General features: G+C 41.8%; 1 protein-coding gene across 1 annotated transcript in view; it reads right to left on the bottom strand.

The window, feature by feature from the left end:
• The window catches only part of SLC16A10 (solute carrier family 16 member 10), a 65,719-nt gene extending 58,807 nt beyond the window's left edge, over window positions 1-6,912 (bottom strand). The window contains exon 1 of the mRNA XM_005485127.4: window positions 6,098-6,912. Coding sequence (XP_005485184.3) covers window positions 6,098-6,476 — 379 coding nt within the window. The 5' untranslated portion in view covers window positions 6,477-6,912. The remainder of the gene's footprint in view (window positions 1-6,097) is intronic.
• Window positions 6,913-17,275: the final 10,363 nt, after the last annotated feature.

The raw sequence follows: 17,275 nt of genomic DNA on the forward strand, positions 1-17,275 counted from the left end.
ATAGTTTAAGAACAGTGCTTCATTCAAGACTAGTAACTCAATAATATTTAAACTTCAGGATGGCCTTCATCTTGAATGCCTTTCAGGAGGCTAAAGAAATCATGATAAAAGAAACTGAACATTATCAGGAAATGGAAAGTATCCAGAGGCAAGCAGACTGTGTTGAAAGACGAAAACATGTTTATGGATAGGCAAACACTAAGCATGGGTACAACTTGCTAAATCTAAGAAAAATGTTACAGACTTTGCTAACTTCCCCTTTAAACAGCAGTTATTTAAGGCAACTCAAAAATGAGGAAGGGATCTGAGAAACCTCAAAGAATGGCAGCCAAAAAACAGATGAGTAAGATGGCATTGAACAGACTACAGGGACCAATTAAACAAAACAAAGTTGAAGAGCAAGGAGTAATGCACATTGGAAAACTTCAAAGTGAACTAAGCTTCACTGACTGCAGGTACTAATAATAAGCAGCAAGAAAAACATTATGTTATGTAAATAATGCAAAATAGACAGCACAATGTCATTAGTGTACATCACTCATGCCAGAAAACAGCAAGGCCTCATTTTGTAAAATGACACAGTACCTTTCTTCTCTACATTACAGAGAGTTAGAGCAACAGAGATATTGACAAATAAATAACATTGGGAGTATGAAATGTATTTCACATGCAACAAAACTGTCATGAGTAGAGCACAGTAAAACTTAGTATTTCAGTGGATTTGCATGAAGGAGATTTTAGAGGATATAGTTTTGTCTGACAGGCAGCACACCAGAGTTCATAACTTGAGGCACGTGGATTTAATGCACAGCAGTGACAATTCCCAATCATCTTTAGAATTCTAGAGGGATGTTTCATCACTATGAAACTCAAGTACTGCCCCCAAAGAAAACCACAAAAATTAACTGGAAACTAGCTGTCAGGCATATTAGGAAGATTATTCTCCCTAACAAAGTTGTTTGTTGCAAGTTGACCTGCAGTTGGAACAGGAAGAACCTAACCAATGTGAAATTTTATATAAGGAAAAAAAAACTCACAAGAATACAACCTAAGTAATCACTCTGCAGAATAGTTGACAAGACTACAAGAGAAATGCTCCAAAGGTACAAAGACATTGCATGTCTGCATGCAAAAACAGTAGTGGTATTAGTCATTCTGGTCTTAACAAAGACCGCATACTACAGAAATTGCCTTCAACTTTCCAGTTTGACCCGATCATCATATCAACTACTCCAGAATCTTCATTTACATAGGTATTTCTAATCACAATGCCAGTCAAAGGAATACAAAAATGACTGCAGCTGAATAAAATGAAACACTATTTATATATCAAGTTAGTTTTCAGGTTAGAACTCACTGTTGGTTCACTGCTCTTGTTTCAGCAGCCAAGCAAACATGAGAAGGAAAGTAGACTACAGCAGCACTGATAATCATGTGCACTATATAAGCAATTCCATTGTTTTCTTGTGTAGCCATTTTTCTGTTCAATACTGAAGTCCAGCTTTTTGTGGAAGTTCAACCTCTACTCCAATGTAACCCTTATTCACCAAGCTGTTAGGCAGTTATACACTTCCTTGTACCTCACACAAATTATACTTGCGTACTCTGATAACTTCTGTGTTCCAAATTTGACTTACTACTTCTTAAAAAGAAAAGCCAGTTGCTTTCTCATAAGCCACGTGACATAGGTCCAGCCTGCCAAGGTTCCCAGTTTACTGGATACAGCAGCCCATAGATTTAGAAACATAAGTGTGGTTCTGAAGGACACAACAGGACTTGAATTATATCAAAATTGCTGATGGTCTTTATCTCTGGAGAGAAACTCACAAAGATATCAAAAGATTGTAGAAAAGAGTAAAGGAAAACTTCAAACTCTCCTGTGAAATTATCTCTTGTAGATCTTTGTAGTCATTCAACATTATCTCCTCAGTATCTGAATTACAGCCTGAATGTGAAAGTAAAATCAGAATTCTCCTCCCTGCCCTATCAAACTCTCAGCAACCCAGGGCCAAGAGCTGCGATGGTGCCAACAGTGTTGAGGCAGCCAATCAATCATGCTGATATGCAGGTATGTCACCAAAGGCTGCACCTAAGAGAGCCAAGCCCAGAGGCATACAAGCACACAGATAACCAGTCCAGGCAAGGAGAGGGGGTGTTTTCCAGGAACACTGGCTAACAAAGCAAACACATAGATGCAGAACTCTGACAGGAGTACATGTGCCCTGTGCAGGTGATACCTGTACTCACAGGTATATTCAATACTTGCACATGAGAGAAAAATCCAGTGGAGTTACAGAACCAGCACTGCAAATCATAGAACAACTACAAACATTGCAAAACATAGAAGCAATTAAAGTACTGGAACTAGTAATTTTATCTTTTTTTTAATGAAACCTACAATTTTTATCTCTGTTACCATTAGAATCATAGCATTTATTTGCCTTTTGAAAACAAGTATGGGTACATATGCACATAAAAACCTATATAACAGAGGCAAGAGAGCAAAACACAGGACTAGATGGGGCTCACACAAATATCTGAGATAACAACAGGACTGGCTCAGTGCCCCTCATCCCCATGTGACAACTCCAATAGGGAAAGGAACCAAGTGCTCTTCCTGTCCAGACCCTGGACTGGTCTGGACCAAATCCTTTCCCTTCAAGGGTGACCAGACTACAATTGTATTTAGACACTAGAGGCCAGCTAGGTCTGCCCTTTTTCCAAGGACCACGAGCCTCCTGCACTTCATTGCCATTGTTTTTTTCCACCCAACTCATTTCTCAAACACAATGAACTATAAACAATGAACAGAGTAGTTTCCTGAGACTTCAGGCACACCTTTCTAGAAGTTTCATACTTACTTACACTAGGGGCCTTTCCTCTTCTGGAGTTGTGAATCAAGTACTTTTTGAACAAAAAATGGCTACGCAAGGAAACAATGGAGTTGCTTATATAGTGCACGACATTAGCAAAAATCAAATTTCTTTGCTTATATAAATACCAAAACACTGTGTACTAGTTACACTCAAATTTTTTTCATAAAAAGGTAAGGTGTCCCTTGAAGGAATTTTTGAACCCTCTATGACCCACAAGTTTTTTCCATTAATACTCCTAAATCCAGCAACAATGTTAATAATACTTCTTTAACTTCTTTATCCAGTGCTGATGCTGCATGCTGTAAACTGCCCTGCTCATACTTTTGGTTTCTTCCACTCCCCATCTGCAAGGCAGAGTCACTTCTTGACTACATCTTCCTCCATTCTGCCTCCTCCCCTTTTGCCTTCCACACTGAAAAACACCCACCCATCTACTAACACTAACAAAATTAGCATAGCCTATGATATGTAATGCCCTCCCATTTTGCCTTGCATTTTGACTTTTAAGATATTACACTATGTTGTTAAGAGATACCAAAAGCAGCTTTTATCATAACCTACTTAATTCCTCTTTTCAGGAAAAACACCAGGCAAGAGATGACTACTGACTGGTCTCAAAAGAGCAGGCACACAAAAACCTCTGGCAACACATATGCTCTTGGCAACAGCTAAGCAATCCTGTAGTAAAAAAAACAAACAAACAAACAAACAAAAAAAAAAACTAAAAACAAACCAAAAAACCCAAACAACTAACAGACCTGAATTCTTCGGTGCTGTGGATCAACTGCAAAATTCCACAGACACCTGTGGTCCTTAAAGAAATTAACTGGAATACTCGTGCCTCTCAAAAAAAGCAGCATTTCAGATATTAGAGGAATATTTTTTTCCAGAAGGATTAGACTATTAAACTTTGCTTTCCAAAGCAAAGCCCCACAGCAAGAAAACTTTCATTACAAATTCCAGTTTTCCAATTCATTAAACTTGACTAACTCAGTTACCACTGCCAGGTTTGAGTTGCAATCAGTCCAAACACAAGAGAGTCAGCAGATTAAGTATTTGAATCAATACCATGGGAATGATCAGGCTAAACTTTTCTCTAACACTAAAATCATAAGTGACTTTTCCCTTCCAGTACCCCAACTCATCAAGGGACTTTCAGGAAGGGAAAGGAAAGGAACGTTTTTTATCTGCTGTGCTTTTGTTTACTCCATGTATTTGCAGTCCTCCTTCACATGCACACAAGTCATCTAGGGAAGGCAGCTATCTTGCAGCATTTCCCCCAGTTTGAACTCATTTGGATTAATAAAAAAAAAAAAAAGAAGAAGCAGAATTAGTGCCTTCTGCATTACTCAAACCAGAGTACATCTGACAAAGCAAAGTGCAGCTGTAACTATTTTTCCCCCTCACATCACTTAAAAAGCAATACAGGAGGTGCTGGCTATATCCAGGACTCAGAACTCTTCCTGCTCTTCTAAGCAGGATGCAAAAGTTGGCTCTAAAGCCAGGTTCCAAATCCCCACCCCCACCCCCCCATCCCCCTCTGTTTTCTGCAATTGGGCAAATCTTCAAAAACAGGAGTGAAGCACACCCACAATCTCGCCTCACTTAGACATCAGTGATGCAATTACCCTTCTGGAAGGCAGGAGATAGGCTGAAATTTTCTCTTGTTGATTATTTTGACTACTGCACTACCACCTAAAGATCTTTTTTATTTTTTCAGTACACGACATTTTTTAAGAAATTGTTACTACCGAAAAGATACTCAGAAAAAGCAATTTTTACACTTCCCTACAATGAGCAGGCAGAGTATCAGCCACCCATTTGCTCATGCCCTTCTGACTGGCCAGGAGCTCCCAGGGCAGCATGCAAATGTTCACAGCACATTCTCTGAATCGCATTCTTCTCCTGTGCAGGCTAAGGAGCCTAGGCACCTACTGCTGGATGCGCATTTCCCTTCTGAGAAACAGGCACTGCCCAGCCTGGCGTGCAAACGTAGCTTCCCATCTTCCTAGCTCGAGAACACTGGGGAATACACCTTGTACATCACTGCAAGCTGTTTAAATGCTGGAGAGGACATCACTTAATGCACCACCACAGCTTTTCAGCTTTCCTACTTCAGTCTAAACACCTGCCCTGATTTTCTGCCTCAGACAGAAATAGTTATTAAGCTGCAGGAGGAAAATTAACTTCTTAACATCTCAACTTTAGGCCCACTTATGCAAGTATTAAGGAAGACATAAATTTCAAAAGGTCTGTAACACCCACTCTGTACTGGAAAACTTTTCTAGATGGCTTACAAGTCTGCAAGGCTAGATATTTTTTAAAGAAATTAACAAAAACATAAAAGACATTTTATTTGTCAGTATTTCATTTTAATAATTTAACACAAAGCTATCGTTTACGTAAGTCAACTTTATTATTTACTATAATAAAATATAATTTTCATTCTGCCCCTTAATTTCAATTGTTGTTATGCCAAGGGCCAAAAACTGCATTTCCTCAACTTACAAAGCCAGAGCACAAGACACTTTCCATAGAAAACTTACATAAAATAAAACAGAATGCATGCTCACCTTTTAACTAATTGACACTTAGTGTCTAAAGCGCTTTAGATCAGTAACATGTGAGAGTGCTGTTAATGTCTTTAAAGTTTAGTAAATATCATTAACGTCACTGGTGAGTTGCATGACACTGGTCGCAGCAGCAAATCTGCACATCAAAATGCCGGGTTTGGAAACTGTCAAGCCCATTCTCGACACATTTTAAGTGTCACTATACCCCACTCTTAATTGATCTTGATTTAGGCTAACCTTTAGGCTAACGGGGGCAGGGCAATAAAGGTTTCTGCGACCAGAAGTGTGCATTGTAACCCATAACGCACGACAGCAGATGCCTAAAGATGCAGCGGTGGAAGAAGCGGGAGCACACCTGCTCCTCTCCCGCAGCTTCTCCCCCGACACCCCGGAGGTGCTGCCGGGGGCAGGGCTGTGAGGGCGCACCCCGGCCGGGGCAGCGGCCTTTCCCCTCGGGGGTATTCCCGAGTGCCCCAGCAGGCTCCGGCCCGGCCCGGCCCTCCGGAGGGGTCCCGCTCCGGCGGCCTCGGCAGCGAGAGCCCCCAGCCGGGACCCCGGGACACGTCCTGCGCCCGGGCTGCAGGCGGGGAAGGCCCGAGACGGAGCGGGCTGGAAGCCGCCCCGATCCCTTCCCCGGCCGCCCCTCACCTGTTTTGAAGACCAGCTGCTTGTCGTCGCTGCTGCCGAAGAGCCGGAGCATGGAGACGAAGAGGACCCCGCACGAGTTCTGAATGCCGAAGACGGCGCCGTTGCACCACATGGCGGCCAGCATCACCACCCAGCCCCAGCCGCCCTCGGGGGGCTCCGGCGCCGCAGCGCTCCCGGTGCAGCCCGGGCTGCCGGGGGCCTCCTCCGCCGGGGCCGCAGGAGGCTGGGCCCCGCTCTCGCCGCTCCCGGGGCGCCACTCGCCGCCGTTCTCCCGCCGTGGTTCCTCGCCCGCCGGCGGGCCAGGCAGGGGGGTCGCGGTGGCGGCGGCGGGGTCTGCCCCCGCGCCCTGCGGCTCCATCTGCTCGCTCACCGGTGCCATCCGCGGAGCGGGCGTGAGACCCTCCAGGCGCGCCGCTCCCGCCTTCCTTTTACTTCTCCTCGCGACCTCTCGTCCCCCGCTCGCTTCAGCCCCTGGCCGCGGGGGCTGCGGGCATCCTGCGGCGCTCGCTCTGTTTATCTGTCCGCCCGCCGGCGTGCGGGACCGAGCGAGGCCAGCGCACACCCCCCTCTTCCCGCCGCGCCGCCGCCGCTTTATTTTAAAAGGGGGGCTCCCTCGGGGGCGTCAGCGACACAGAGCGCTTCCCTCCGCGCCGATTGGCCGCAGGAGGGGAGGAGGGAGGGAGGGAGGGGGGCCGGGGAAAGGCAGGCGAAGCCACGCTCCTCTCCGGGCCCCCCCCCACCTCGCCCGCCGTTCTGGCTCTCCGGTGGAGGGGGTGGAGCGGGGCGGGACCGCGCCGTGGCGGCGGCAGCGAGCGCACGGTGCGGCGGCCGCCCGGGGAGGGGGAGCGGGGAAGCGCAGGGCGAGGCTGGAAGTCAGCGGTTAACGGCCGCCGAGAAGGGGCGGGAGGCGGGCGAGCGCCCCGAGCCTGCACACAGGTACGGCAGAGCGGTAAACAAGCCCCTGGCCCCGCTCCCGGGCCCTGCCCGCTCCCCGCGAGGCAGGGCAGCTGCGCCCAGCGGTGTCCCGCCCCAGCTGGGCCAGGGGGAAAAGTCTGAAACTCCCGCCCCGGCCGTTTGCAAACAACAAGGAGATAAGGAGAAGCCGCCCCAAAACGCGCACCCTCCGGCACACACGCACACCCTCGCAGCCACACGCTCGGGGAGAGCCGCTCCCGGCCCTGCCCAGCGCCCTCGGCCCCTGCGGAACTCCAGTGCCCACCCTCCTGGCGCGGGAAGGGCTGCCAGCCCCGCACGGAGGCGCCCGGCTCCAGGGCCCTCGGGGCATCCGCTGTCCTCCGGGACAGCTGTCCACCTCCTTTCGGGACGCCCTATGCCAGGGGACACCGTGCGCGAACTGCTGCTGCCCAGTTGTCTTTGCTCCTCTTTAGCAAAGGAAGAGAAGATACTTGCTCCTGCACACCTCTTGACATGTTTCCCATTTGCACAGAGGCATCAAGTCTTGACCTTTCCTCCCCACAGCCAGGGAAGTGAGAGGATAGGAAAAGCACAGGTCAGGAGTGTTAAATGACAAGTTTTGGATTCATGATCCTGCTTCCAAGCTTGTAGACGCACATCTGTTCCGCTGTTTGGCAGCTACATACGTTTTGAGCAGTTTGGGTTGATGAGGAAGAGAGTTTCTTGAAAGAAAATCAGCAGATTAAATCTGAATGCTCTGTCCTTCCCTGTGAGATCTGGAGGGCTCAAAGCATCCTCTTGCTTTGAGCAAGATACAAATACACCATCCCAATTTCTTCCCTCAGAGCCTGGGCTGCTACTGCTATTCCTACTGTGGCATCCAACTCCCCAGCCTACCTGCCAAAGCGTCTTCTTCCTTTTTTATCCCTGAATCACCTTCCCCACTTTACCTGCCAGTGACCACATGGAAAAACAAAGCTTAGTCCAAAACAAAGCACAGCTTCTTAAGAACATGTCTTCTGGCTCAGCACACATTGCTTTCCACGTGAAAAGTAGTAGCAGCTAAAGAAAGAAAACCATGTAATGATGTTGAATACATTTGTGATTATAATGGAGTGCATTTTATAGGTGCACTAATCTTGCTGCGCATTCACTGTCTTGTTACTCGTGCCCTTCTGAGTTAAACATGAAAATATTACACATAAAGATACAGCAGTGGAATTCAGAAAAAAATAAAAGCCCAGCAACGAAACACAATATAGTTCCATGAAATACATAATGATTGTCAAAGCAAAGAGAGACTATTTGGCCGACCACTGAAAAACACATCTGTTCCCCCCAAGGAACAAGTCTGGATGCTTATTGAAACCCCAAGCCTATGATAAGCTTAACTATGCTCAAAATGTTTCAAAAGCAATTTAACGTGCAAAAGTTAACAGTTCACATTCTCCACCAAGTCTTTGTCCAGAAGCTGTTTTCTAAATCTGTTGAGCTTTCTTACAATAATTAAAGCTTCCTCCACCACAATTTAACATTTTTTGAACAGTTATGACAGAGCAAACAAAGCTTTTTTAGTTTCAGATTCAATCTTCCTTATGTGTGTCAGCAACGATTAACTTAATTAAACTTTCAGTTGCATAGAAATAAACAAGGGTAAAATCCAAGAATGGGTCTTAATGCGACTGATCCAAGGGGTCATGGCTCCACAAATTCTTAGATACGTTTCTAACTCTTAGTGAGACTCCTCAGATGGGAGTCCTGAATGGAAGCCTGTGAAGTTCACAATGGAAAGTCAAATCAGCTTGAGGGAACTGCCACGTATTTTTTCCATTTTGGACAGTGTTCAGTTAAGCTCAAGACTCAATTCCTTCTCTGTGTATTTTTTCAAGGTAATATTTATGTACTGCAGTTTCATTTGCGTGTTTCCTATAAACACTACTATGACTCCCCCACTTTTTAAGATAAAGGACGTGTCTTTAAGAAAACTCATTATGAACATATTGTGTGCAGCTTCCACTTTGGTGCATTTTTTAAAATAGATTCTGTTTTCCAGTCATTAAGATTCTTATACCCCGATTAGTATGAACAAATTATTTTCCCTTTCTGCTCACATTTGGGAATGCATAGTCAGAAAATCAGATTTTCCAGAACATACAGTTTTTGTAAATGTGATGTCTATAACTATTTTGAATGTTTCTTCAATGTTCTGTACCTTATTGTCCTATTGCTGTTTAGCTAAACTAAAAAAATATGTCATATTTATATATTAAAAAATTTAAGCTTGTGAGGTCTTCCTTTACAGGCCTTAAGTAGGTATCTAGAGAAATTTTGTACCTCTTTGGTACATTCTGCTCCTCTCAATAGCTAAGCCTCTTCCCTTTTGAGAGAGGTCTCTTGAGATCTCAGCTATTTCCCTAGTAGTTCCCAAGAACAAGAACAATAAAATCTCACTCTTCATAGTCAGATATTCCATAGAAGACGTACTTTGCAAACAGAATATGGGCAGGTTTGACTGCAGTCTGATTTCTGAAGTTTTTGATTTCTAGTTTTTTGTAACCCCAAAGATTCACAATAAAAGCACTGTTGTTTAGATTATTGCTATCAAAGAATTTTAGAAGTATTATTTGAAAAAAAAAACAATACTAACTCTGGAAAAGTATGTAAAAGGAAAGCTACCTTTGTGGCTCTGTGGGTTTGAGCCCTGTATGTTCACAAGAAAAACAGTTGAAAAGGAAAAAGAAGGAAGATGAGCAGGAGATAATCACCATAAAACAGTGAAAATAAAGAGGTTACATAGATACAGAAGATATACCTCATGTATAGATAACTGCATATGTTTCAGCTAAATTGTTGTTATAAACAAAAAGAAAAAAAATCATAAAACCAACAGCAAAAAAGAGAGAAAAGTGGAAATAAAACAAGAGAGTATGGATAAGCTGAGAATGTGATGTGAGGAAAGCCTTGGGTTTGTCTAAGATTCCTTCCTGTTTATGGTAATGTGATTATTTTACATGTTTTATTAATACCCTACAGCTGATAACAAACAGCAATTGTGCACACAAAAGACTCTGCAACAGACATCTGCCATGGTGGTACTTAGGCTGTGCCTATTTTAGGATCAATACATAAAAGACCAATGCCAAAGGAGGAATTTGCCCTGTCATTTGTGGACTTTCAAAAGCCCCAGGGGCCAGGAAATGGCATCTTCTGCAACCCTATCTGAAATTCTAGCCAGTTCCCCATTAAACATTGACTCCCTTTCTCACAAGCTATTGAAAATAGACCAAGACTTCAGTAGCTCTCACAGGCAGCATTTTCTTTGACCATAAAGAATATTTCAATTGCCTGTGACTTAAAAAAAATAGCTATATTGTTGAAGCATGCTGTTGGTGACACACCAAGACAGCTTTTCCATAAACCATTTTATTTTTAAAGCTTTTCAAAGTCATGTAGTATTCCACAAAAGTGCACAGAATGTCAAGCCTGAAGAGTACATGTTCAGAGAGATTAATTCTTCCTTCTTCTGTTGATCTGATTAGAATTTGTACTGTAATCAATGTAAACAGTATGCCTACATCATCCAGAAAAAAAAATAGGTCTTCAGCAAGATGCCTAACTTTGCCACAAATTTTCCACAGGTACAGTAGAAGCAAATCCAAGAAAGAAAGGAACTATGCAGAGAGGACATGAGGCTAATATAAAATCTTGTGGCCAGTTAGACTAGTGCATGATATTAATGATTAAGCCTTTCTGTTCTTTAATTTTCAGCTAGTATTATTAAGACACCTATTCAGGAGAAGGATTTGGACTTAGGTCAGAAAGATGAGATAAACAGGATAACCATTAAAACACAAAAACATGTGGTATCGCCAACTGCGTGAAGATCAACATTCGATTAAATGCTATTCAGTGAGCAGTGTTTATCCTCTCTCAGCCAGACAGGATGTCCCGCTGATGTTTCAGACTGGGCTCCAGCTGAGTCGTATGAGCTACCAGGGCTGCATCTGACTGCTGAGCAGATGAGTCACATTTTCAGAGGCAAAACCCACAGATTTTACTTGTTTACTGAGGGGAGTGTTCAAAGTCTCTAATCCAAATTTGATAATACCTACAGTAAAAGTTTTCTAGACTGCTATTAGTTGTCAAAATATAGGATCCTTCCTAATTCCAACCAGTATGAGAAAGGGGAAGAAAGTAGACTACATGTCTAACTGGTGAAGCTAAGGAAAAGCAACACATGCAGTTCCCACTTCTGCATTTATTTAAAATACCAATTCCAGATTTAACATCTTCCTTTTTTAAGTTCACCTTATGGCTCAGGTCTGGCTCCTTTACAAAATTAAACTCAGGTTCAGTTTATCATTCAGTGAAGAGTGGATGGGAGTTGACCAGCTGTTGTCTGGAATGTGGTTGACACGTAACTGCTACTATTAAAGGTGAGCAAGTGAAATAAAGTGGCAGTCACTACCAATCAAAGCCCTCTACCCTTGCCAATCCCCAGCTGCACAAAGATAAATTTTTGATGGCAGACTTTTAGTGCAGGCCCACCTTGTCACTATCTCCATTGTGAACATCTGATCAGGGATGTCTTCTATGTAGTGTTGGTAGGTGGGAAAAGGGGTGCAAATTACTTCAAACATTAACATTTATGAGTGATGGTGAAGGAGCCCAGATGACTAGCTTAGATGTACAAGTGAGAATTCTAAACACCTAAAATTTGGTGAAATTAGTCCTGCCCATGGATATTAAGTTGAAGAACATCTTAAGATAATTTTTATTCTGACCTCAAACACAGAATTTGTTTTGATCCTATTGCTAAATGAGGAAGCATGAAGAATACATTGTCCTAGCATGATCATCCACCTCTCTTGGCAGTGAAATAACTAACAGTGCTGGCAGCATTCTTCCTCAGCTTCAAAGTTAATATCTCTTTCAAATGAGCAGGAACTGCTTCAAGCCATTGTTTTAGGCTGTCTTCAGGCTTGGTTTGGTACCACTGCACAGGTCAAGGGTTTCATATTGCCTGCATTATCATAGGATCTAAGCACCTCAGAGTTCCTTCCTTTGTTTATGTAGATTTAATATCTTCCAGACCACCTTTGCAATCTCAAGAACTCAATTTTGTTCTCAACAAAAGTTTGGAGCATCCGAGAAGTAAATGTTTTACCAAATCAACCAAATCAGACTGTTGTCCAGAAGCAGATTTTACTTGGTTGCTCAGTGGCCACTCAACTAATTTTTCAGGCTGTAAAAAGCTGAAAAAGAAAAAAACTACTAACTCTGACAGTACTAAGTTGGAGTGAAAAACCACCAGGAAGAGAAGTGACACTAATCTTGCTGACTTGATTTTTAAGAATTCTAATTTCTATGGAAGTTAAATTAACTTTGTTGATTGCCAAAGTTAATTTAACTTCCATAGAAATTAGAATTCTTGTCTGTTTGTCCCTTTGAAAGTGTTTCTGTATTAAAGGCTATAGCAAGGCCTAGCAGGTGGTAGTGGCCCCATTTCAAGGTATGATTTACCACACTGTCAGCATTTTACTTAACTAGGTAAGCAAAACGGTGTATCCAAGTGAGTCAATTCAAATATTAAAGCATATGAAAACTGTTAACAAAGTCTTCCATGTAGAAAGTCTACTTGCCTTTGCAAATTGAACAGATTTCCATTGAGAAATACAACATTAAAAATATCTGACATTTTAAGACTTATAGGGGTACAAAATACAGCAAAGAATAGTTTTGGGCTGTACATATTTGCATGGAAGTATTTAAACTATATTGGGCATAAAATACATGGTAAATAATTTCATGCATTTACTTTGCAGCTGGTTCAAAAGGACTTAATTCTGTTTTTCTACTCATGAAGAGTTTCTTTAATATGTGAAAGATTAACAAATGTTATCTTTTTTCTTTTTTTAATTCTAAACTATTGTTCTCAGTCTACATCTATTTTTCAACTACCATCTGAAATCCTGAATTTGAAGTTGTGTATCCCACAAGAAAAATCCAATCTCTCTTGTTCACTTTTTTCCAATTTATAGGTTACTTAACACACAATTCATCTAATACATGGTAATATGGGTAAAATAGATTACAACAAAGGTGTGTGAAAATGCAACATTAGTTTCCTATGACTGCGTTTTGTGAAATAAACATAACAATTCTTGTTAGCACCATCAAATATCTCCTCTCTTTCAAAAGCAGAACTAAATTAATCCTTCTGTTGACAGGGATTTTTTAAAAGTTAAATAAATCCTGTATCAGTGGCCTTCCTCTAAATATGTATTTACTTTGTGGTTAAGTAAAAACATACTACTTGTTTAAAAGTAAGCACATTCATAGGCCCTGCACTTTCTATTTATACTCTGATAAAATCCCTCCCTACCAGATTAATGGGATAACCATTACTTTACATACAAAAACAGAATAAATTAGTACAGAAAGATTTCTAGTACAGCATATATTCACACAAATCAATTTCATTAAGGAATCTTAAACTGCCCTCCCTATTACTTGGGCTGAGCAGGACAATGTGCTACCCCTGGCCAGTCTCACCCATGAGGAATACAAGGTTACTTATGGCTGGTCGTTCATAGTGCAACATTTATTTGAAAGCCACATGTGAATGGTTCAGGTTCAGTGGCTCCCAGGTGCCCTTTGTCCTCCCTCTGAAACAGCATTTTTTTGTGACTCAAGAGATGCACATAGGCTAAGATTCCTCTCTGGGAATCCTAGATGCATTCCCTAAGACAGATAAAATAAAACGTCAATTTTCTTTATCATCATAACAATCTTCCCAATTGTTCAAAATAAAGATTTTGCATTACAGAAGCTTCTGATCACAGCACTGTGGCATAACAGACGCAGTATCCACTTTCAGGCAGAGTTATTCAGTATATAAAAGGTCTAACCATTTAGATGTCTGTTTGTGTCTTGTATTTTAGTTAGAAACACTTTGAAGAGAACACTTCTCTCCTTCTCTCATCAGGGTGAAATCAAGGTCATTTTATTTAAACTCCTTGGGATAGTAATATTTAAAATGAAATGACACTCCACCTAATTATTTTACTAAAAGCCTTCAACTCCTGTAAGCTCTTCAAGTAACATCTAAACCTTTAAGAAGTTGCCAGCTGTTTGAATAATACAGTACACAGAGAACCACCCTCTGAGGGAAAGCTTGCATGTTCAAATTGGGCCAAATAAGCAATAAGACAATATAAACCCAAGCCACTTAAACCACATTAATAATTCCCAGACACCTAGAAATCTGATTTATAACCATGCACAGTCAGTGCTATCATCATTCCAGAATTCACTTTGCTGGAATTTACTGAAGGATCCTGCTGTGTAGTAACAGGATTTTACAATTAATGAAACCTATAATGCTACTGACTGGGCATGAACACTGTGTACTAAATTATGATCAATTCTTCTAGCTGAGGTAAATTTGCTATGAAGAATAACACTATTAATCTTTAAGTCATCTCAGGTTTTTGTATTATCAAATTATGCCTTATACTCCCACTAAGAAAGCCACCCCAATGTGAGGAGGTGATCTTAAAAATAAGCTGGGACCCTTAGTTTTACAGAAGGAATGCTTGCTGACCTTTAGTGACCCACTTTGTTCCCAGACACTGTAACTTGATAGTTTCTTAGATCTTAAGACATTTTTCTAATTGCATTTCTGCAGGATATTTGATGTGCTGCCACCAGTCAGTAGAAAAGCAGGAAGTTAAAGTAGTACCAACCCTTTCTTATATATACCATTATATATTCATATATACAAGAGGACTTTGTTTTTCATGAGCTACCTTAATATTCCAGGGACGTGGGAAAAGTTAAAGAAGAAAAGTAACTATTCTCACATAAAACTGTTTATATATGAATGACTATGGAGTAAAAACAGACCTTTAAATTGTGTTTGCACATGAATTATTATGGGGTTACTACAGAACTTTAACTTTACACCATCTTTTGCTTTATGCAATCTAATAACTTGCGCCCACATATCAAATGGGAATAGTTAACCTGGTGTCAAACCTCATTGCAGAAACACTTGTTGAACCCTGCTCACCTGTATACATCCAGACTCCTATCTGCTTTTCTCCTTGGGAAAAAGTAAAGTTCTTTATTCAGTGTTAGAAGGGTTGATCCACTCCAATTTAAATACAATTAGCAAGATTGTTACACAGGCTGCAGTTGCCAGATCTTTATGGTTGGTAATACCTCTGCCAAAGTACACAGTATTTTTTGGTTTCAGTATGACTTTGCAGGACTATTGGCTGGAAAAAGAAGGTTTTCAGTTCTGCAATGAAACCAAGCATAGCCTGGAACTACAGACACTTACAAAAAGCCCCAACTTTGTGTTTGACTTCAACTTGCTCAGTAGGACTGATACTCTAAGGTAATCTCCAAAGGGATTTGAGTGGAACTTTTCCCATTTTGCTTTTCCTGATGGGCAGGATCAGTGTGAGAAGTAGACTTCAGATTTTTTGTAGTCAAGATATGTGCTTCTCGTAAAGATGAGCTGTCAGCCTCCTTTTGGAGACCAAAATGTGAGGAGATATTGACTGGAAGCACTAGTTGCCACAGGAAGCTTGATGTCTGTTCTCTGGTTAGACATCAGCCTAGTCTGGTTGTATCCAAACTCCATCTCTCACATTTCAAAGCTTTGCTGATGCAGAGAGACACAGAGTTCCTAATTCTGGATTTCTCAAGCAAATTGCCGGGTGCAGACCCATGTATAACTCCATTTTCACCACCATAAGCCTCTTCTCTCTCCTACCCCAAAACCAAATCTCCTAATCCATCCTCCTGGATGAATTCCTCCTGCTCTTTCCTAATAACATGGCTTCCTAACAACAGTTTTCAGAAACAAGTTTGTTGTTAAAGCAATGGACACAAGCTCAGAACAATAATTTCTTACCCATTAACATGTAAGAGTTACATGTTTGTTTGTTTTTTAAACAAACATTTGAACACAGTCCTTGTAGGCTAGGTCTAGACTGTCCACCAACAGCAGCAAATCTTGTAGGGCACACAGTCCCTCCAGATTTCTGCTTCAACTGGCTTGTTTCTGGTGGTCCAGACTCTCCCTCACTCAAGGAAACACTTTCTTTTGTGGCAGTGAGAAGGCTTGTAACTCAGGGTGTGACAGAGCACAGGCCACTAATGACAGAACACAAGGGCAGGCTTTGCACACTTCTGGTCTGTGCACAGTACCTTGGGAAAAGCCCTTGAGTTAAAAACTCACTCACACCCTTGGTCTAGGAATGAATTCACTCGTTATATTTTGATGGTATGAGTACACCTGGTAAGTAAAACACAGTATTTTGATCACTTTCAAATACTGAGTGTTTAAAAGTAAACCTGGCTTCTTGGCAGGACCCCTAGTACCTCTTCCAATAATTTTGCTTTTTCCCTCCCTTCAGCCCTCAGTCTTACATCAGGAAAACTAAACTTTGAGCCATGTAAAGCTAGATAAAGCTTGCTTCATATCCTATTTATGTTTCTCCAGGCAAAAAGGTCGCCAGAAATTATTTTAGGAATTTTTTCCCCCCACACTTACTGAGAACTTCTGTACCCCCTTCTGGCCCAGTCATTTCTGTAATGTCAGCTTGGACCCCCTTCTTAACCCTTCTTCCTCCCTTCATTGGGAGTTACCAATCCTGAGACATAAAACTCACAACATTCCCTAAATAAGACATTGTAGTTAGCCCTACAGAGCCTTTTCAGTGTGAAAATGAAACAGAAATTCAGGCAAGGAAAAGGAAAACATCAATGTATTTGCCCATTAATCATTATTCTGGTTTGCTGGCTTTTTACATCATTTCTGAAACTTTTCCCTTTTACAGCAAAGAAACTAACTTGAGTTTACATTGATTTCTCTGCAGCAGTCTTCTCTGCAAACCTCCTCCAGAAGTCTGTAATTTAATACATATATTATCTGCACCTGCATGCTGGTTTTTTGGTTTTTTTGGTTTTTTTTCTTCTGAAATGAAAGGGGTCATTTCCCACAGATTTGTAACAGCAGGAAACACCCTCTTGTATTAGCTTTAATTTCAGCTCTCAGTGTCAATGCATGTCAGGAATACTTGATGTGACAGAAAACGTCCCCAAAGCGATGTAGATTCTGCAATACCATTAAAACCAAAAGTTCCTGTGCTGCTTGTTAGAACAGCGAAACAGAGTTAACTGCTGGGTGAACGGAAGAGTGTTAAGTTCTTTCCTGCTTAATGTATGACAGCACTGATTTCTCACACT

The sequence above is a fragment of the Zonotrichia albicollis genome, chromosome 3, assembly GCF_047830755.1.
Source record: "Zonotrichia albicollis isolate bZonAlb1 chromosome 3, bZonAlb1.hap1, whole genome shotgun sequence".
Classification (NCBI taxonomy): Eukaryota; Metazoa; Chordata; class Aves; order Passeriformes; family Passerellidae; genus Zonotrichia; species Zonotrichia albicollis.